The sequence below is a fragment of the Chaetodon trifascialis genome, chromosome 17 (genome assembly GCF_039877785.1).
Source record: "Chaetodon trifascialis isolate fChaTrf1 chromosome 17, fChaTrf1.hap1, whole genome shotgun sequence".
NCBI classification, from domain to species: Eukaryota; Metazoa; Chordata; class Actinopteri; order Chaetodontiformes; family Chaetodontidae; genus Chaetodon; species Chaetodon trifascialis.
In genome coordinates this window covers 4,351,445-4,373,381 of record NC_092072.1, presented here as the reverse complement: position 1 = coordinate 4,373,381, position 21,937 = coordinate 4,351,445, and the positions used below count along the sequence as shown (strand labels likewise).

The 21,937-nt window shown below is 44.1% G+C and overlaps 1 protein-coding gene and 1 pseudogene across 1 annotated transcript in view; one reads left to right on the top strand and one right to left on the bottom strand.

Moving 5' to 3' along the window:
• LOC139346097 (uncharacterized) overlaps positions 1-12,342 on the top strand; it is a 29,504-nt gene extending 17,162 nt beyond the window's left edge. Inside the window, exons 28-48 of the mRNA XM_070984998.1 lie at positions 1,888-2,120; positions 2,242-2,422; positions 2,541-2,735; positions 2,944-3,094; positions 3,204-3,319; positions 3,861-3,998; positions 4,288-4,438; positions 4,533-4,705; positions 5,543-5,678; positions 5,944-6,060; positions 6,212-6,249; positions 6,415-6,532; positions 6,666-6,778; positions 6,868-7,069; positions 7,409-7,836; positions 7,913-8,084; positions 8,442-8,578; positions 8,708-8,822; positions 8,902-9,138; positions 9,344-9,473; positions 10,822-12,342. Of these exons, the coding sequence (XP_070841099.1) occupies positions 1,888-2,120; positions 2,242-2,422; positions 2,541-2,735; positions 2,944-3,094; positions 3,204-3,319; positions 3,861-3,998; positions 4,288-4,438; positions 4,533-4,705; positions 5,543-5,678; positions 5,944-6,060; positions 6,212-6,249; positions 6,415-6,532; positions 6,666-6,778; positions 6,868-7,069; positions 7,409-7,836; positions 7,913-8,084; positions 8,442-8,578; positions 8,708-8,822; positions 8,902-9,138; positions 9,344-9,473; positions 10,822-11,023 (3,483 nt within the window). The 3' untranslated portion in view covers positions 11,024-12,342. The remainder of the gene's footprint in view (positions 1-1,887; positions 2,121-2,241; positions 2,423-2,540; positions 2,736-2,943; positions 3,095-3,203; positions 3,320-3,860; positions 3,999-4,287; positions 4,439-4,532; positions 4,706-5,542; positions 5,679-5,943; positions 6,061-6,211; positions 6,250-6,414; positions 6,533-6,665; positions 6,779-6,867; positions 7,070-7,408; positions 7,837-7,912; positions 8,085-8,441; positions 8,579-8,707; positions 8,823-8,901; positions 9,139-9,343; positions 9,474-10,821) is intronic.
• A 6,369-nt stretch (positions 12,343-18,711) lies between these two features.
• LOC139346094 (CD209 antigen-like protein C) lies at positions 18,712-21,110 on the bottom strand (annotated as a pseudogene).
• Between the last annotated feature and the right edge of the window lie 827 nt (positions 21,111-21,937).

Below are 21,937 nucleotides of genomic sequence, written 5' to 3'. Positions count from 1 at the left end.
AGATGACATAGCATGAAAGTGTTCAAATAGTTGAAAATGTTACATATATTTAAGTAAAATTCTGTAAATATTACAAGCAAAATGTACTTCAGCTATCTAAAGTACTGGTAATACTGACTCAGTCCTTTCAGAGCGTTATATATATTACTGATCATTATAACAGATGCATTAATATGTGAACAGCATTTTTGTTGGAGTTATTCCAGGTGGAGCTGATTTCAACCACAGTTAAAATGTTGGGAAGTTTAAAGATAATTGATGATTGCAAGGATAATATCCTGAACACAGAGCCTGCTCTGGCTTGAACAATGATAATAATAAATAGTAATACATTTTATTTGTAATGCCTTTTTCATCACAGATCTCAAAGTGCTACAGATTAAAAACAAAAGAAAAAAGATGAGCAGTTTAAAAAAAAAATATATATATATATATATATATACATATATATATATACATATACATATATATACACACACACACACACACACACACACACATATATATATGTATATATATATACACACACACACATATATGTCATATATATATATATATATATATATATATACACACACACACATATATGCATATACATATATACACACACACATATATATATGTGTGTATATATATATGTGTGTGTGTGTGTGTGTGTGTGTGTGTGTGTGTGTGTGTGTGTGTGTGTGTGTGTGTGTGTATATGTATATGTATATGTATGTATGTATGTGTGTGTGTGTGTGTGTGTGTGTGTGTATGTATGTATGTATGTATATATGTATATATGTGTATATATATATGAAAGAAGAAGGTTTACAAAAACCTTCTGGAAGGGGCCAAAAGATTTGCTAAAAAGAAATGTCTTAAGAGCTTTTTTAAAACAGTCAGGGGGTCGTGGTGCCCTCAAGGTGTCAGGGAGGGCTCAGATGTGGGGCAGCAGCACAGAAGGCCCTGTCTCCCATGGTCTTGAGTCTGGTTCTGGATATGTGGAGGAGGTTTGAGTGAGTAGTGTGGAGAGCGTGTGTTGTTGTTGTTTGTTTGTTTGTTTTTTTGGGGGGGGATGCATTGGTGTGTGAGGAGGGAGAGACGTTACAGTAGTCCAGTCTGGAGGAGACAGGGGCATGAACCAGCTTTTCGGCATCTGAGAGGGAGAGAATGGGGCAGAGTTTAGAAATGTTACGGAGATGGTAGAAGGAGGTCTTGCAGAGGTGATTTATATGAGCTTCAAAGGTGAGATGGGAGTCCATTTTTACACCAAGATCTGTGACTGTTGATGAAAGGGGGATGTTGGATCCAGAAAAGGTGATGCTGGTTATGGATGAAGATTTGGTCTGGTGAGGGATGCCAACCAGAATGGCCTCAGTTTTGGAACTGTTGAGTTGGAGGAAGTTGTGCTTCATCCATACCTGTATCTCCTCCAGACAGGTGGTGAGTTTTGATGGGGATGACTGTGAAGGTGGGGTTTCAGCTGTGGCATTTACATAGAGCTGTGTGTCATCGGCATAGCAGTGGAATGAAATTTTGTGACGGTTGCTGATTTGTGCAAGGGGAGTGAGGTAGAGAATGAAGAGGATGGGGCCAAGGACTGACCCCTGGGGGACACCGCTAGTGGCTGTGTGTGGATTTGATTGGCCCAGGGAGATGTATTCTGTCCGGTTTGTGAGGTATGATTTGAACCAGCTGAGGGTAGTGTCATTGTGTCCAGTGGTGAGGTGGAGCTGGTTTAATGGAATTATGATTCATTTAGTATTGATATGAATAGTATTATAAATGTCGCCACTGATACTGATGAGGAAAACAGCAGAAGAGACACATTAGTGGAGATTTAGAAAACAGTCCACTGAAACGCCGTCACTCTGCATCGTCTCACTGCTCTGTTGTTGACAGGAGGACCTGAAGATTGGCTCAGTCTTCTCCTTGACGGGTGACTCCAAGTCTGCAGCGCCCACCCTCACCCACGTGGATTGTCTTGAGTCTTGCTCCAACTGCAAAAAGGTTCTGATGGACGGAGAGACTGTTTACCAGAGGAAGGGCCACACATATATCTTCTGCGCCACTTCCTGCCTTTCGAAGTTTTACCAAATGAAACAAGCTAAGAAGACTTGCCACTTCTGCCTTCAGTGAGTCATGCAGTCGTTCAATTCGCTGAATTTGGGATGGACTTCAGCTGAACTCATCTCAGCCACGTCTGCACGTTTTCAGCGTCAGTGATTGTTCACGCTGTGCTTCTCATCCTCTCAGGACGATAGAACAGTCTCAGGACGTCCTCCAGGCGCCGGTGGACAATGAGGAGACGATGAAGGATTTCTGCAGTCAGACCTGCCTGTCCTCCTTCAACTACAAGAGAATCATGTCCACCAAAATAACCATGGTGCCAGTGGCATCACACTCACAGTGCAGCATGTGCAGCAGATATTGCATCGTAAGACATAAGGGAGCAAATTCTAAAAGATCAAATTGTATTTCATTTGTATTTATTGTAATCATGAAGACAATAAAAGAGCGATCTGACACACTGTCCTTTGTTTATCCTCCTGTAGAGCAAACATGAGATCATACAGCAGGACGTCGTCCACAAGATCTGCAGTGATCCCTGTTTCCTCCGTTTCTGCAACATGAACAACTTGTCCATCTGTGAGAACTGCCGCTCCCACTGCAGCTCGCCTGTCACGCTCAAGATGGAAGATGGCAGCACAAAACTGTGCAGTGCAGAGTGTCTGGCCCAATTCAAACAGGTAATGATGCCCTGTTAACATCCGTCAGATGTCAAAGAATTATGGAATTATGGGAATGAAACAGACCTATTTGTGTCATAGGCAGCGATAAAATAGGATGAAATGAAAAAGAAACATGCAGGGCGAATTGCAGATTCTGTGAGGAAATGACAAAAAGACAAATAAATGAATATACAGCACTTAATGTTCCTCTGTGCTGTTTTATCAGAAAATCAAAACCCCTCAGCCGTGCTCCATGTGCTGCACCCCCTGTCTGATGTCAGAGATGATTGGAAACAGAAACAGTGAGGACGTGATGGAGCTGTTTTGTACCTCCAGCTGTGTGATGGCGTCCAAGATCCAGGCTGTCAGCGCAGCAGGTGCTGCTATATGTCCGCTCTTTGTCTGTCCTTCCATGTCTGGATTCTGCAGCTTTTGATGCGTGTGACATTTGTACTTGTGATGTTAGTAATTGCTTCTGCTCGACAGGTACTACATTGAATTGTGATAACTGTGCTAAGAGTACAGTCCCAGCCTGCCACCTCGCCATGTCAGACGCCTCCATCAGGAACTTCTGCACTCTAACCTGTGCCATGGCTTTTAAGGTGAAACAGCGTACGGCTTATACCAAACTGAAGGCTCATAAACGCCTGCTTACTTTGTGCTCATCTGATTTTGAGGCAGCACTTACTGGATGTCATGTATTTATGCTCTGATGTCTCATTCTCAGGAGCATCTGCAGCTTTCCTTTCAGCTTGTTTTGCATATTTTTGGATTTTGTGTCATTACTATGGTGCACGTGATGTGTACATGTCAGAAGGTCTGAATATATTTATTCCACAAACAGATTTAAAGTGGGTAATCCATACCTTTTTATGGTTTGGGGTAGATTATGAACCTTCACTACTGCTGATATTAAAGCAGATTATCAACAATTTGCTTCAAGAGTCCAAAACCAAGACTAGATTCATCCTAGTCAGCCCCGTCACTAACAGGTGACCGATGCACGGTGCTCCACCTCATGACCAATGATGACTGATGGATTTAAACTGCTAACAAAAGTAATGTCGCAACTTGTTCCTTTGTGCCAAAGACTTCCTCTGTCACCCAAAACCTTTGCACATGTTTTGCTTTTTCGTGCCACAGGACACCCAGAACGCTGCCACCAGCACAACGGCAGCCTCTGAGAAAACCCACTGGGATTTCCTGAAGCCACCAGAGAAACTGCCATGCGCTCAGTGTCGGCGCATCCTAAAATCTACACCCCAGGTCGTCCAGAAAAAGGTGGGTTGGGTCTGTTTTTTAAGATCGAGGAGCAGGTCTGTGAATCAGGTGGGAAGGTCTGTGTGTGAACTACCCTCGAGTAAGGCTTGTGAGTCTTATGTCCATTTGTACAGTTTTATAATGACAGTGCTGACAAACCAGCTGTAAACCTCTGAGTGTGATAGCTTACACATGATGACATTTGTGTGTGTGTGTGTGTGTGTGTGTGTGTGTGTGTGTGTGTGTGTGTGTGTGTGTGTGTGTGTGTGTGTGTGTGTGTGTGTGTGTGTGTGTGTGTGCGCGCGCGCAGGGCAAAATGAATTTCGTGTGTAGCCTCGCCTGTTCTCAAGAGTTTAAGAGGGTCAACAACATCATGGGCAAGTGTGAGTATTGTAAGAATGAGAGGATCATCAGAGACGCCCAGAGGGTCAACAGCAAAGACTGCTACTTCTGCAGCGACGGTAAGAGGACGCAGGAGGGACGCTGGACGGACGGATACACAGGTGGAAAGAAAGGAAGAACCTGGGAAACTCTGAGTCTCTGCTTTCTTTCCAGGCTGTAAGATGCTCTTTTGCCATGAGCTGGAGAAGCAGTGGGGGGATCACTGCCGCTCGTGCGCTTACTGCTTCTCCATCTCGAAGACGGTGGTGACGGCGCAGTACAAAGGTGCTGACGAGACGTTCTGCTCTGAAGACTGCAACTCACACTACAAAAGGCTCTTCTGCCATGTGAGTAGAGGTGGAGGTTCAGCCACAGCACAAATGACCCGACAGTTATAGATACTATAGCTTCAAGAGTGAGTTCTTTCCTTTTCTGAATGTCGTGTTTTTCTACTTGATTGGCAGAATTTTTAATTGGGAACTATTTTATAATAATCGATTACTGTAATATCCGGACTATTGAGCGCACCTGAATATACACCACACCAACTAAATTTAAAAAGAAAAAAAGATGTGTACATATATAGGCCACACTTGTCTATGAGTCGCAGGTGCCCACGTTGTAACATGAGATATTTACGGTATCAGTAACACGGCAGTAAAAGTGCAGTAACAGCAGTAAAGTGACTGTAAAAGTACAGTAACACGGCTGGTTAAAAAAACATAACCAGCCTAGCAGCCGTAGCCTGTTAGCCTACCAGAAAACACAATCAAACTAGCGTCTTCCACGGTGCATTATCCCCTCCACCCGTCTGTCTTGCTCTTGTGTTTCCTGTTAGAGCGCCCCCTGGAGGCCGTTTGCCTGTAAAAATCTATAGATTAGCCACGTCATTGTATAGGCCGCAGGGTTTAAAGCGTGTGAAAAAAGTAGCGGCCTATAGTCCGGAAATTACGGTAATCATTAAGGTCATTTTTGAAGCAAAAGATATAAAAAAGGCTTCCAGCCTCTCAGACATTAGCTGGTTTTCTCAGCCTTCCAGGATAGACGACTGTATGACTCTGTCCTGTTCAAATGAGATTTTTTTTCTTCTATTTTCTGACATTTTGCAGACCAAATAATTAATTTCAACATAATAATAATCAGCAGAAAAACCGATCTCCTCGTCACTCTCCGTTTCCTCTCAGGTTGCCAGGTGTGACACCTGTGGCCGCGAAGGGAAGCTGAGGCAGAGTCTTCGCATGCTGGGAGAGGTCAGACACTTCTGCGACCTGAAGTGTCTCCTACATTTCTGCAACAAAAAGGTCCAGATGGTCAACACAGGTTTATCTTGTTGTACGTTTCATCCTCTGTTTGCCTGTTTTATCGTTTCCAACCTGCGTTTAGTGGATTTTTCGTGCTGCCTGGGTGCAGTGGAAACAAACTGAGGACACATTATCACCTTTGAAGTTGACATGGTGAACTTGTTAGCAAACATTTGCTTATTTTTTGATGTGAGTTGGATTTTCAGTTGGTCCCGTTGCCTCATGCTTGACTTGAGGTCAGTCGCTGACAGTCCTGCTGACTCGGCTTTGTTTCCTTCCACCAGTCTCTTCACCTGGACCTGCCAGTACCGCCGAGTCCTCACCGGTCATCACTAACACCATCTCGCTCGCTGGCATTTTGATGAGGGAGCCGAGAGCCTCTGCCAGCTCTGCACAGCATGGTATGCGCGCACACACACGCACACACACACTGACATTACGTCTGCACATACTGTGGAATAGCTCTTAGAAATGAAGATGCTTCGTATTCTTTGGCTCAGCTGCAGCAGATATGTTTGTTTTTTCTGACTCAAACTCTGTCATCCCTCACAGTCTCCGTCCCTGACATTCAGGCAAAGGTTGTTGGACATGTAAGTTTACTCCAAGACCTCTAAGCACATGTTTTTGAACTGCCCATGACCTCAGTAACAACAAGCAGGCGTTTCCAGCTGCATGAGAACATACGACAGACAGCATACGCAGATTGTTCGAGGCCTTTTTTATGTTTGAATTATTGTTATTTGTCTGCTCTTCAGGCCAGTGTTCAAACAGTCTCCAAGGAAGTGAAGAACAAGTCCATGCTCTGCACACCGTTGGTCCATAACAAAGGAGTCTCCTGTACGACTCAGACGATGGACACAGAAGCACAGACGGGTAAAATCAGGGTTTTTAACTGCTCTGCCAAATTATCTTTTTTATGATGTAGTGACAAAAAAAGACTAGATTCAAAGATTTACATGTGCCATCTTTTCAGAATTAAGTGTCTGTCTTTTTGTCTTGTGTGAAGACGAATTTGTACCCAAAGTCATAGCCCTGCCTGTCCCGGTGCCGGTGTACGTCCCCGTGCCGATGAACATGTACAGCCAGTACACACCAAAGCCTGTCGGCCTTCCCTTACCGGTACGTAAAACACCTCTGACAGGCAGCTCAGACTCCACGTGCCACCATCAGATTTTACAGACTCTGTCTCCAAACCGTCCCCGCTGCAGCTGCCAGTGCCCGTGTTTCTTCCTGTGACGCCGGACCCGACGGGGACACCCACGAAGGAGACGATCCAGTCCGACCCCTCTGAGGGAGAGCTCAACAACAAGTCTGAGCTGAGGAGAGCGCAAGATGAGAGGGACGAGACGGAGGACGGGCAGAAAGACAACGTGGTGACAAAAGAAGGACAAGGGATTCCTATTGTTCAGGGTAAGAGAACATGCTGTGTATTAAGGGTGCTGGATCGTGACTGGCCGATACGCGTTAGAAATAATTTGAATGGTGATCTCTAATAAGGCCGATCAGATGAAGCAACACTTGAGACAATTGCGCCTCTAAAATAAGCTCATTTGAGCTTGACCTTGGCCGCTGTTTTGGCCAGGACATCCCTGAAAATTTAGATTAGGATCCCAAAACACCACCCCGGTTAAATACAGGCCCAAAGGGAGGTGTTAAGTGTTAAAATATGAGGATTCATTGTGATGCAGATTTCAGGACAGAGGAGATTCCAGACTCACAGATTAACATCCTCTCTGGTTTGTTCTTTAGAGGAAACAACAACATGTAAACTCTCATCAGAGCACACCAGCAAGCGCAGCCATGACTCTGATCTGGATCATCAGGCCGCCTTCGACAACCAGGAGGACTCCTTCTCTGACTCCAGCTCCACGTCCTTTACTCCATCACACACCCACGAAAAGGCACCTCAGGTGTTGGAAGTGGGTGCACCCAGTGAGTCTGAGCTCCCTCCAGCTCCTCCAGCTCCTCCAGCTCCATCAGCTCCATCAGCTCCTCCAGCTCCTCCAGCTCCATCAGCTCCCCCAGCTCCTCCAGCTCCATCAGCTCCTCCAGCTCCTCCAGCTCCATCAGCTCCTCCAGCTCCATCAGCTCCTCCAGCTCCTCCAGCTCCATCAGCTCCTCCAGCTCCTCCAGCTCCAGAGAAACAAACTGTGGGGAAAGTCCACAACAAGAATAAGGTAACAAACCAGCTGGAGTTTAAAGCTGTGCTGTCATCTTCCTTTGCTGCCATCTTGCCTCTCCTCTCTGTCTCAGGGTTGGAAGCTGCAGCAGTTTTCCAAAGCAGCTAAAAAAGATCCACCTCACAGAAACCTCCCCACAGCTGGGACCAGGAAGCACCACAAACTGAAGAGTCAGTGTGGAATTGACGCGTGGAAGAGGTGGATCCAGTGGAGGCGATCACAAACCGGCCTGCCCCTCATTTCCTGTATGTTTTTCTGTCCCTTTTTCAGTTTGGTTTTCAGTCGTAGAACAAAACTTAACAAATCAGAGGTTGTGGATTTTTTGCTTTTGTTGGCATTTGTAGATGTTACAGTTATTATGTTACACACAGTAACACACCACCACCTTCTATGATATTCAACACAGAGGACTTGGCAGTAAAATAAAAAATAAGAATCATAAGGCGAGCTAACGTTGCCATAACACCATGCTGCCTTAACCATACAGCCTTAACCTGAACCGATGAAATGTGAGGTTTGAGATGACGCCAGGCTTTCACTGCTGTCTGAAACAAGTCCAACACGGCTGACATTTGACACTTTCCCCCGACTCTTGTGAACAGTAAACGAGGACGTTCTTCGCTCCTCTGCCGCCGAGCTGAGTGACGGCCTCTGCTGTTTCATTACCGAAGTGAAACAAGCCGACGGAGAGCCGTACGGCCCCGACGGCCTCTTCTACCTCTGTCTCAGCATACAGCAGGCGAGATGAGCAACACTGCACACATACGCATATTTACAGGACGCTCTCTGAGACTCGCTGTGTCAGGAAACCTCCAGACATCACCGTGTGTCGGTTTCCTCTGACTGTTACTTTGTTGTTTCTCTTTAGTACCTGTTTGAGAACGGTCGTATGGAGAACATATTCAGTGACTTGAGCTACAAAAAGTTCTCCGCTGGGTTCACCAAGACCCTGAAAGCTTTCAAAGCCTCGGTCGCAGCCAGTGGTGAGTTATTATGTCTGTTTTTTTCTGTCTCTGATGAACTCAGATTGACCAGATTTATGACAGGTCCCTCTCTCTGCAGCCTGTATCCAATCCTGTGTGGAGGAGAACTTTCTGTGGGACTGTAAGCAGCTGGGGGCGTACTCCCCCATCGTCCTCCTCGACACTCTGCTCTTCTTCTGCTGCAAGCACTTTGGCCTCACCACGGTGGAGCAGCACCGCCAGCTGTCCTTCGCCCACGTCGCCTGCTACAGCAAAAACCCCAAGACCACCGTCCTGCGCTTCGACCCCCCAGTGTCCACGAACAAGGCGGAGTCAGGTACCAGTAAAGCTGAGGATCAAAGTGAAGCACCTGATTAAAAATACTCTAAACGTGTTGTTAAATTGTGTAAAAATCTCATGCACATGCACATTTGTATTGGCACATTTAACAGAAGGTGTGTGTGTGTGTGTGTGTGTGTGTGTGTGTGTGTGTGTGTGTGTGTGTGTGTGTGTGTGTGTGTGTGTGTGTGTGTGTGTGTCAGATGCAGACAGCGTCCCTTCTAAGAAGCGTAAGAAAAATGAGAGTAAGGAGGAAATCCTGGAGATGATGGAGAACGTGGAGAACCCTCTGCGCTGTCCCGTCAGACTCTACCAGTTCTACCTCTCCAAGTGGTTTGTCGTCTCACTGTTTATGTATTTTAGTTGTGTTCTTGACTTTTTATGGCCAGCTGATGAATCACTCTTCATGTAGCTCTGTCTTTGGTCTCCACCATCCCGAGGAGAATATCTGGCTTTTTATCTTAATGCTCGCTATGTTCACCAGCTTGTATCTGTTGTTTGGTGCTGAGCGGGTGGTGTACGGTGGGCATGTGGAGTTTTTTCTGCTTATAAAGAGCTGCCTGCTGTGAGAGCGAGGAAACCGAGCAGTACTGAACAGAACAGTCCTGAGCTGGAAAACCAAAACAATGAGCTGAAAGTTGCTGAAAGCCTCCGTAGAGCAGAAAGTCTGCAGTTCATAACAGTGTGGGTTAATCACTATGAGACGCAGTCACACACGTTAGGTATACATGTGTGGCCCAGGAATGAAAGATGGAAACACAGTAATATTATTTTTTGTGGGTCTTTTATTCCCCGACTGTTCTGAGTGAAGAACAGCGTTAACTCTAACAGTCTTTCTTCAAGACAACAGCACTATTTTTCCTTTCTGTACTTAGTGAACACACTTTCCCCAGTGAAAGCTCAACTCAGTGACCTTATGACGTTAAGTCTTTCAGTCTATCTTAAGACAACAGCGGTGGCTGATTTCTGCATTCAAAAACTAAACCACACAACTTACAAAGTTACCTTGCAGTAAATACATTTATTTACCAGTAAATGTGCATTAATGAACAGAGTATGCCTTCACAGTCACCCTTTAAGGAACTCAAAATACATTTTTCATCAGCGCAGTGGGGATATCGCGTTGACCATGTTTTACCAATCTTCATACAAAATCACCACTCATCAGCCTTAGTCTGTCAGCGTAGTTATACTCTTAACTACTACTTAACACTGATCACCATTCTTTGTATTTCATCACATTTATAGGGATATTTTTCCTACAGATCGGCCAAAATGCAGGCCTCAGCACTCGTTAGTCACTCGTCGCTAACACTTCCAGGTTTCAAGAGTCTCACAGAGCTACAGGCTCTCACCTGTAAACTGATCTTAAAGTGACAGCGTTACCTCGACAAAGAGAAACAGCTATCGCAGTGCTAATTCCACATGTAAATTGTATTGCACGTTGTGAACAGCTCAGAAGCCCTCAGAAGCTTCACCTGGCTACACATATATACACAGCATATCGTGTATTACTTATGAACTTGTGGTATTTTATATAAGCGGTCAGGATGAACAAGCTGAGTCCCTCTTGGACCTCCAGACAGCTTTGATCTGTCAGGTTTTTTTACTCCACATCAGCTCTTTCACCACCTGTCAGTCTGAACTTATCGACTGTCTTTATTTCCTGTTGTCTCTCCAGCCCAGAGTCGGTAAGGCGGCGCAGCGACGTGTTCTACCTTCTCCCAGATCGCTCCTGTGTTCCCAGCAGCCGTCTGTGGTTCTCCTCCACCCCTCTGGACGACAGCACAATGGAGGCCATGCTCGTGCGAATCCTCACTGTGCGAGAGCTGCAGGGGGAAGATGGGAGAGGCGTGCACCAGCAGACGTCAGATGACGCCTGAGGAGGATTCAGAATGACGAGGCATCAGGTTTCATTTAAAAATCAAGCAGAAATCAAGAAGTGACGTCTTTCAAGCTCAGAACTAAAGTTAGTTCAGATCCTGTTTCAGGGGTTCGTTTCACAAAGATGGACTTTGACTTTGGCTGAAACCAAACTAACCGACTTCAGATTGATGTGGAAATTCACTGACAGCAGCTGCATCAGAGCGCTCAGCTCTGTTCACTCCAGCAGCTGCATTTCAGTGGAAGATTCAGTTAACGGTGCAGCTATACAAAAAAACGTGAACCATGTTATCCTCTGTTTTTGTCATGCGGTGCATTCAGCAGAGGAAGGGGCGGCTATTTTTCTAGACCTAAAATATCTCACTGTGTTTTTGAGAAGCCGTGCGACAGCAAAATTAAGACTGGTCTAACACTCGAGTCTTTTAACTCGAGAAGAGAGAAACAAGTTTACGTTATCTGCTGCTTCATGCTGTTCGTCAAGCCTCTGTTTTGTTTCATGTCAGGTGAATGTTGATGTTGAATTGATGAAAACACTGAAAAGTAACCATGTTTAACCAAACTTTGTTTTCCTTTATCATGGACGTCTGCAAAATCAATAAAGACCAACAAAGATTCCTGTTGTGTTGCATGATGCGGACCCACTTTCCAGTTCTGTAACCGCCCCCCTCCCGCCACTCACTCAAAATAGTGAAAACACCTGTGCAGGTGTGCTGTGGCTGGTGATGGGATGGAGACATGGCTGTTAACACTGACAGGAGTCTTAGCAGTGTGGATCCTCGTCATACTCCAAGCTTTTTGTCATCTTGAGTTCATTTTGACCAATATTTGTGCCTTTATTGACTCGATCCACGCGGGAATGCATCTTCAGCAGCCCTGGTGTGTGTGTACGTAGCGTGTCCAGAGTGAATCAGTCTGAGTTACACATCTACAGCTACGCAGCAAATAATGAGAACCACTTAAAGGAGAAATATAATTTCCAATCAGTTTATTTTCCTTTTTTTTTTATATGTATTTGATTGTTACTTCTTATTGGTGAATTCATTTTTGATGTGGGAGGAAACTGGAGCACCAATTTTCATTTTTTGTGCTCATGCATGCATTTGTTTAACATTAAACGGTTTGAAATATAGAGACAAAAGGCGAGGTTTATAACAACCAGAACAAAAGAGCATGATTACTTCTCCATAAAACGGCTGAAAATAGTACAAATAAATGACAAATGAAAAGTGTATAAAACAACAATGACATATCATTTGGTATAAGTTCAAACTGAATCCAAAATAAATGAATGTTTTGAATGATTTTTTTTTAAACATGTTGTGAGAAATTAATTGTCTGCTTTGGCTGAGAGTAAATTTTTCTTGACTTATGAATGTGGACCTCTCCAGTGAAACATGGAATCTGAAGCGTTTATGTGATCGAAATCCAAAAAAGCTGTTCTATCAGTTTAGAGAATGCAGCAACTGTAAGTAGGGACCCCCCTCCAGAAGGGGGCAGTATTGGGACATTTAAAGAAATGGACTAACTGGTCTTCACTGTTAGAGGAAGAGCATTCTGATAATATCAGTGTATAATTTTATATGTTCTATAATATTTTGCGGGTCTTAAAGTGCTTTTCTAATAGCAAAACTATAAAGACGATCTGCAGGCAGATGTTTCAAATAGACACGAGTGGCTGAGACAAGAATTCAGGACCCTGGACAGCAGCAGCACAGAGGACTGAGACACATTCAGGACCTTGGACAGAGGCATGTAACGTGATGCCTGCACTGCCGCTGATTCAGCCAACAGGAAAGACTCTTAACCTTCATTCTTTTTTCTTTTTTTTAAATTTACTTTTTATTGATGAATTTTTAACAATTTATACAGAACAAAGAACAGGAACAGTTGGGGTGGGGGTACCTCTAACACACAGCATCATCTTTTTCACATATCCTCATCGCTTGCAGCAGTCATCTTCAGTTTTACATAAAGTCAGATCTTATAGGCTTGACATATTCTGTCCATTTTGACCAGGTTTTATAAAATGAGTCCATTTGCAATTTTAGTTGAAAAGTCACTTTTTCCATTGTATAGATTTCTTGTATAACGTTGATCCAGTCCTCAGTTCTTGGTTGCTCAGGCTTGAGCCATCTTCTGGTAATGGCCTTTTTGCTTGCTGCTAAAAGAATATAAAGCAGTTTCTTGTCTCCGTTGCTAAGGCCGTCTAGTATTATGTTACCGAGGTACACAGTTTCAAATACAAAGGGGAAACCAGCTGAAAACACATTTTGTATATGATGATGAATTTCAACCCAATACCCTTGAATATTTTGACAGTTGCAAAAAACATGGAAATGGTTAGCTCCTTCTATACCACATCTCCAGCAGGCATCTCCACGGTATCTTTTTTGAGCTGGTGTAATGAAAAAACACATAATATTTTTCCAACAAAATCCATCCATCCATCCATCCATTTTCTATGCCGCTTATCCCTTTCGGGGTCGCGGGGGGGCCGGAGCCTATCTCGGCTGTCAACGGGCAAGAGGCGGGGTGCACCCTGGACCGGTCGCCAGCCGATCGCAGGGTGCATACACACAACCATTCACACTCACACCCAGGGGCAATTTAGAGTCACCAATCAACCTAATGAGCATGTTTTTGGTCTGTGGGAGGAAGCCGGAGTACCCGGAGAGAACCCACGCATGCACGGGAAGAACATGCAAACTTCACACAGAAAGGCCCCGTCTGACCCTGACCCGGGAATCGAACCGGCAACCTTCTTGCTGTGAGGCACGCGCACTACCTGCTGCGCCACCGTGCAGCCTAAAAAAAAAAAAAAGTCGTCAGAGCTCAACCCATGCTTTTGCTTCAGATTGTCAAATGTTTGGAAAGCCCCCTTGTGGACAAATGAGTTATGACGTTGAGACGTGAAGTCCTGCATCACCTCCAGCCAAACTGAGGCTGGCAGCGCAGAGGACACCACCCTAAGACCACCAGTACCTATTGTTTAGAGGAACCTGTGAAGAAGCTTGTGAAACGCCTGGGCAGTGTCTTGAAGAAAGACTTAAAGTTTGCTTTAATTGTGATCTTCCTTTTTTTTTTCGCCAAGTGCTTTATAAGAGTATCGGTTAGGCACCTGTAAAGCCATTGCTTCTGCAACATCAGGTTATATTGCACTGCCTTGTTGCTGCCTATCGCCTTGCACAGGTCCTTGTGCACCGCTTTGACTACCTTTTTAACACAACCAGGATTCAACGTCACAACAATGTCAGAGCCTGTGATCTCTGCCCAGAGCATCGTTTTCAGTGTTTTGATTGTGGTTGTGATGGCATCAGGGGACATGGTGTGCACCCACTGCTTGAAAATCTTGTCAACCAGAGCCAACAAAATACTCTCAATCAGTTGGTCTGTCTTTTGGTCTGGTTTTGCTGTGGCCTCCTCACTGGTAGCTGACTTATCAGAAGTCGAAGATGCTGTTTCAGACTCTGATGTACGAATGTCACTTTCCTCTTCCACGGGGTCCTCGGTGAGTGCTGGCAGATTTGCCATTAGCTCCTCAATCTGCCTCAGAGCCAGACTCACGCTGTCTCTCCTCCTTTCATGCAGTTGTGCCTGCCGATTGACCCAGTTCAATATCAGCTCCATGAAAGTGTGCACTTCGGTCTGAACCTCGACAATGAGGTTCGTCCTGAGCTTTAATCCTTGTTTCAGGTGGTAGTGGACTAAATTAGTCAGCCGCTCAGTCAGGTCATGTTGCTCGTTGCTGGAAATGTACTTGGCAATTGTTTTGTAGAAGCACAACTCTTCTGTGTCCTTTCTTGTCTTCTGCTCAGCCTGTAGTAGGATCTTGTCCTCTATCAGCCAATCCACAGAGTCAAATAGCATCTTCAGTGGTAGCATTTCTTCAGGTGGTGGGAAGCAGTCAAATTTCTTCCTCAGTTGTACCACAAAGTTAATGAGTGACATCTTAGCAAATCTGTGGAAATAAAAGCCTCTGGTTTTGTTTCCCACCCTTTCCCAGCAGCCTCTTTTGTTCGAGGTGCCCCTTCGTTGCTTCTTAGGTTTCTCCAGTTCAAGTTCTTCCAACATAACTTGAACAATCTCAAACGCTTCCTGGTGTGAACGCTTGGCGTTGGTGGACTGGAGTATGAGGTATTCCTCATCTGTGAAGTCCTCACAACAGTTGATGGAATTGAAGTTGTGTACCAGTTTCTCCAGGATCTCTTTGACAGCGTCGGTGGTTTTGTCGATGATGCAGCTGCCAGAAGAAACATTTTCTTCTTTCAGAGCACTTACAGGGCTCTCACTTTCAACCACCTCAGTGCTTGTACTGGCTTCATCGGCTGCCGTCTCCGGACGTCGCTGATCTGTCTTGTCATTACGCGCGCTGTACGCACACGTAATCCTAGTGGCGCATTTTCCAAGCAGTCTGACCATAGCGTTTACTGTGGTCATGAGGTTGCGGGAGGAAGACTTGGAGACCAGCAGCTTGCGTTTGGAGAGCTCGTAGTTTATCCGCTCCATCACTTGCTCAGCGATGAACCTCACCACCTCCTCTCTGCTGTGACAACGGACGCACTCCAGAACATCCATCATCTCTTTAAAAGTGAGTGAAATGTGCGGCAGATACTCATGGACTTTTGCTTCAGACATGGAAGCCTCAGTCTGTGATTCATCAGATGTAGATGATCGGAATTCACCTAATGCCTCGTAACTATACGCAATCATGACTATATTCATGCAACTGTGCGTTGCGATTTTTTCGATTGCGCTGTCAACAGAGCTGGATTCCAGCTTGTCCCACTGAACCTCCGCCAGCTTGTCCAGAAACAGCAGGACAAGCGGGAGAAGAGTCTCAGCGATGCTCAGTGGAAGGGCCTGCGACGTCTGTCCTCTGTGTGTTGAGGCCATAGAATCAGGTTGTTTTTTTTTTTTGTAGTGTCTGTAAGTTTTGAAACGATGAGAAAGTCGTTTTTTGTCGTGTCTGAAAGCTTTGAAACGATGTGAAACTGATCTGAAAACTCGCGTATAAGGTCACAGACTAAATGTTTGTCTTTGATCAGGAGATCAAAGCCACAGAACGTGATGTTGTTACATCACAACCGTAACTAGGCAACACAGAACGAGCCAACTTTTTCTGCCAGTGCCTTTTTTGAAACATTTCATAAACGTCAGCGAGTTGTGACGTCAGAGATAAGAAAACATAAACTTAGAAAATAAAAACATTCAGAATATCATAGAAATTGATCCAAAATCAGGGGCGCTTTAATTATTCTATTGGGTTTGTTTTGTCGTTCTTTGGGTGGAGTTAGTTATTCTGGACTGTTAATGTTAAACTTTCAGAGGGCACGTTTTATGAAATCTAAGAGTTCATGTGATTAAAATCCCCCAAACGGGACCACTGATTGTCAGTTCTCTCAGTTTTGAGGAGGCAGAGCGTGGACATTTAAAGAAGCGGCTTCATTTTCTCCCTCACTATTACAAAATGAGCAGTCTGAGGAAGTGACAGTGAAAAGTAAAGAGTCATAAAAAGTATTTTCCTTGTAGCAGATGGAGATCAGAGACCAGGGAAAACAGGTCCTCATTATTTGTCTCATAGAAGAGTCAGAGTCAATTCAAGAGTGTTGAATGGCAGCAACTTTTTCTGGAATCAGGATTTTAGTCCCTCATTTATGATTGCATGATGTTTGTAACAAATCTCCTCCATCAAGATATCCAGGGACGGACTGACCATCTGGCATAGCGGGCATTTTCCCAGTGGGCCGACGTGCCAATTTGGCCGACTTTTTTTATTTTAAATATTGGTCTGACCGGCCCATAATACCAGAGAGTTGATCAACGGCCCGATTGACGCTGGGCTGACCCAGTCACATCGTTAAACACCAGCCCCTTTGGCTTCGGTCCTGCCAGCGTAATGTATTCAGAAAAAAATAAATAAATAAAAATAGTCAGCGCAAGAGTTTGTTCATAACCACCAACAGGCCCTCGACACACGCTGGCCTGGTGCAGAGAAACTGCGGCACAAGAAGAAGCTGGCTCTTCAAGCCAACGCTGCCAGATGTTTGCCATAACAGGGCCTTCATCAGCTCCCGTGGCTGATGACAGCGGTGATGACTTCGCTTGCATCCTTTTCCTTGGTGAGTTCACAGTTAGTGTAATGCAAAAGACACAGATGATCCTCTCGTTCTCTCTCTATCTGCCACACACGTACAGGATAATGTCTTCTTTTTTAAGGATTTGCCCAAGTTCACAGGCCTTCTTCATTCAGCACTGCTTTGTCTGGAAAACAGTGATAATCAGATCAATGAACCATTATTTCTCTTTCTCTCTCCCTCATTCATGTGTCATCATCCCTCTTAAGTTTTTGGAAGTATTTTATGTATCCACTCTCACTGATTCCCGTTAACTCGTTGCATGGCTTCAGGTACGTGGTTTTCAAGAGTTGCACAGTTGGTATACACATTCAAGAGGCCGAAAAGACTGAAAAGGAGTGAGTTATCGAATGTGGGGGGCCGGTCTGCTCTAAAATGCCTGGGCCGGTTTTTTGTCCCAGTTCGCCCCTGAAGATATCTGATGATTTGTGGCTGAATTTTCAGCTAAACTACATGTTATTGGCTCCCAGGTGAAACGCCTAAACAATGCGTTCCCATTCAGGATTTCAGTTTTGGAGGGGTCAGAGTCATGTTAGCTGGTTTGATTACAGAAGTTTCCAACTCGTCTCCCTAAGACGACTATAGCGCGTCTGGTTGATTGTGACACCCTCGTCTTTCAATAAGAAATGCATCTGAAGCCAACATGGCCTGCTGTGATTGGCCCAGACTTCGCATATGATAGTGCCTAATAAATGTTGTTTTTGACTCTTTCAGAAATGGAGAAGCTTTTAAGTTTTTATTGTCTATTTAAATGTTAATTTTAATGGCTGAAAATAAAAGTCCAGAACACATAAATCGTTGTCTCAGTCAGCTTGGATGGGCCAGCTGTTCGATCCACCACAGCACGCCTGCATCACCCAGCTGATGTCTGTGAAAGAATGACACAGCAACGATGGAGAGCACGCATGGTTTAATCAAAGAAAAACGCACAGACTCTGGCATCAGAGCGTCTGACAGTGGCGATAAATCAGCATGCGCAGCCGAAATGCTGCAGCAGCTAAACAGCTAAAGAAAACCCAAAGTTTGCAGCTGTGGTTGGACAATATGACTGAAAACTAGTTCAATAAAGTTAAGGAGAGCAGTTCATTAAATGATCTGAAAAACATGCATTATGGTCGCTCAATGTGGCCACAATATGTAATAATCTTACATTAAAAAATGTGAAGTGTGTGGAGTTTAGACCCCTGCCCTGCATCTGCATTTAACATCATGTGACCGCAACAACCTACTAACTAAAAAACATTTGCGTATTTTTGAAACATTTGTGCTTTTGTTATTGGTGGTCTTGACGTTTTAATTATTCATTCATCCAATGAAATACACAGTCAATGATTTTATTTAACTATATCGTGTTTTGAATGCTTTTTCAGGCAAATGATTTTTAAAAAAAAAATCTTGTCAGCCAAAAGCTGCAAGCAAAGCTAGCACAAACATACAAGACAGTCTAAAAGTCGGCTAACATATTTATACATGTGACTGCTTGGCAAACCTCTTGATTTGTGACAAAATCTTTAAAAATGCATGAGTTCATATTGTCGAATGGATGCTGCTGATCTGTTATTGGGATCTTTTAATTAATTGTTGAGCAAGTATTTTAATGTTTGCTTTATTTATTCATTTATTTATTCACATTACCTGAATAACAGTAACGTAGCTCATCGTTATCGAGTGCTGAGGTTGTTTACAGGCAGAGTGAGACTTAAGCTCAGCCACGTTTCACTCGCACTTTAATTTTCCATTTTCTGCTGATTTCTCACAAATAAATCTTTCATCTGATTTGCAGAATTTATCAAACCAAGAGTTCAGGGCTGTTGATCCTTTCTCTCCCATCCTCGCACAGTCCTCTCCATCTATAATCTCCCCATTCTCCCCTGTCCAGTTATCTGGCTCTCCGGTGCTCCAAAACTTCAAACTAAGAGAGAACAGAAAGAACCGGCTCAATAAAACTGGGAACGCTGATTTTGAAAAGTGACAACAAACGTTAACAACAGTCAGACCTCTCGTCCAGCGGTGAGCCGTCAACCACTTCCCCTCTTCCTGTGAGTCCGTCAGTCCGATCCAGAACTTGTCCTCAGGATAGTCCATCTTGTCTTGCAGTCTCTGATGCAGGAATGACTGAATGTGTGGAGAGATCATGTGAACTAATGCAGAGACATAAGGATGTGAGCTACATGAGCCTGCAGCAGTGTGTTATACCTGCTCCTCTCTGCTGTCTATCTGAACCAGATCTCCTCCTTTAAGTCGGCATTCTTCTCTGCTGTTATTCCAGGATGACTTTTTGGTGGAGAAATAATAGCAGTGTCCTCCATGTTTCTCCCAGCCTTCCAGACATTTCAGACATCTCCCAGCTTTGAGGAGATTACAGCAAAGACTTCAGTCAGGGCCAACACATCACTGTTTGTAGTCACATGTGACTTGAAGGCAGCAGAAACTTTGAGGTGAGAAGTTTTACTTCATATGTTTTTAGTAGATTGTCAATCTGACTTCTTGTCAGATTATCTGTCAATCCATCACTGTTTCTTTAATCATCATGACAGGACGCAAACGTGTGAGAAAGCAAAATCCATCACTTACGTTCTTGGCCGTCTGTACCTGGTGGGCACGTTGTCGGCACATGGATACAGGTTTTTTCTTCACAGCGTCTCGCTGTTATGAAAGAGGAGAAAAAGATTCGGCTTTCATCAGGATTGTCTCTGTTTGAAAACCTGAACAGAGAACCAGAGTCTTTCATGTTCCAGTCAGTTGAGTTTCTAGATAATAAACAGATTAATAAGATGCGTCATCATCAGGATTCAACTGACCTGTGAGATTTTTGTTCTCTGCTGTCAGTTTGAAGCCTTTTTTGACATTTTCCAAACCTGACTGACTTACCTGTGAGGTTTCTTATCACAGCTTCATGCTCTTCTCTCAGTGTCTGGAAACCTTCGTGGGTGTGCACGATAGCAAGAGCTGATGGAAAAAAGTAAGTGCAAGTCAATCAGTCAGTGCTTAATGATAAACAATTGTTCCTCTAAGATGAAGTCAGAGTGATTTCTGTGCTGCAGAAACATGAAGCACGTCTAAAGAAATGAAAGAACAAAAATGTGACTGGATTCAGTTTTTAATGGGAACCTGATTGCTTTGAAAGTCAAACTTTTGAAGTGATCTTCTGGATCTTTCCACACTCAACCAACATGGATCCACATAACAAACTTACAGAGACGGCAGATCACAAAGACAGCAGCTGCCAGGAGAGTGCTGACAACCAGCAGGGCCACTCTCTCTGATGTGACCTTTGACCCTCTATTTGCACCTGAGCATTGTTGGGAGGCTACAGCTTCACCTGTTCACCAGGTAGAAGAGGCAGAGATGTGAGAATAAGTACAGATATGCACAGGATGGACACAACAACATATCACTGCTGGAGTTCTCGAAACATTAATGGCAGAAATGATTAAGTGCAGCAAAACACATCAGTCACTCCAAACATGTAACAGGCAAGTCTTTTTTTACTTTTTCTTTGCTGAATCGTGGAACACTTTGTGATCTATAATTCTCATGTGAGTCTCGCTTTCTTGTAGAGTTGGATGGAAAGATTGACATCACTAGGTAAGTATGAAGCTACCGCCAGCAGCCTGTTAGCTTAGCTTAGCATAAAGACTGGAAACACGAGGGAAACAACAGCACCTCGAAAGTTCAGCAGTAAACAGTGTAACGCTGCCACTGCGTCAGACAACAGGAGAAGCTCACATTTCCTGTCGTGACTCTAATTACACATCTGTTCTCTGCCTCAACTTCTTCTCTTTGCTGCGTTTTTACTGTGAACTAACCATGTCTTGATCCGGTGGATGATTGTGTTTCTTTCTTTGCTTTTGATTGACTGGAAAGTAACAGTCAGGAAACACAGAGATCGAAAACCAAACAAACGATGGCATTGCATGAACCTCAGATCTCTGATTAGCTGTTTAACCATGTTTTACTGACTTAAATTAAAACTGCTCTTAAAGTAAGAAATTTTAAGTTGATGCTTTGCTCTGAATCTTTCAGGACTGGTTAAGTGTGTCCATGTTCCAAATGAATGCTTTTCAAGTATCTCATTATAACGACATATGAACAGCTAAACCTCAACCTCGACTTCCTTTATTGTAACAGGAAGTATTTCAGCAAAAATGACAGAAGACAGTCAGTGATACAGTTTCTTCCTATTCTAAAGTGGGACTCCAAACCTGCCTCCAGTCTCAGTCTACACTTCACCTGCTCAGCTCAAGTCCTTACAGGTGCTCACTTTTTACCCAAAAACCTTTTATTTGGCACATTTACAAGTTCGTCATTGTCTTTCTGGATTGTGGAGTGCTGCCGTCAGCTGAACGCCCTGTTTTAATTCATTTATTGATTATCTTTCAGCTGCAGTGCTGTGTTTTATCTTGCATGTACAACTTTTAACACTGGCACTGTAAACAGGGCACTCCTGTGAAAGACGAGTCATCCATAACGTTCAAATCAACCCGTTTATTACATGTTATTCTACATTTATAGGATGCAACACTGAAGGAGGCCTCAGTTTGTTCATGTTATACACAGATACTCTGTTCCCACGCGAGAGCACACAGTTTGGTTAGACTGTGGCGACATGCCTCATGATGGCTGATGGCTGATCACAGTTCAGCTTCCTGTTGGCTCACATCGCTGGTTATTACAGCTGGTGGAGGAAGTATTCAGATCCTTTACTTCAGTAAAAACAACACAGTGTTAAAATACTTTAGTACAAATAAAAGTCCTGCATTCAAAGCGTAGCCAGGT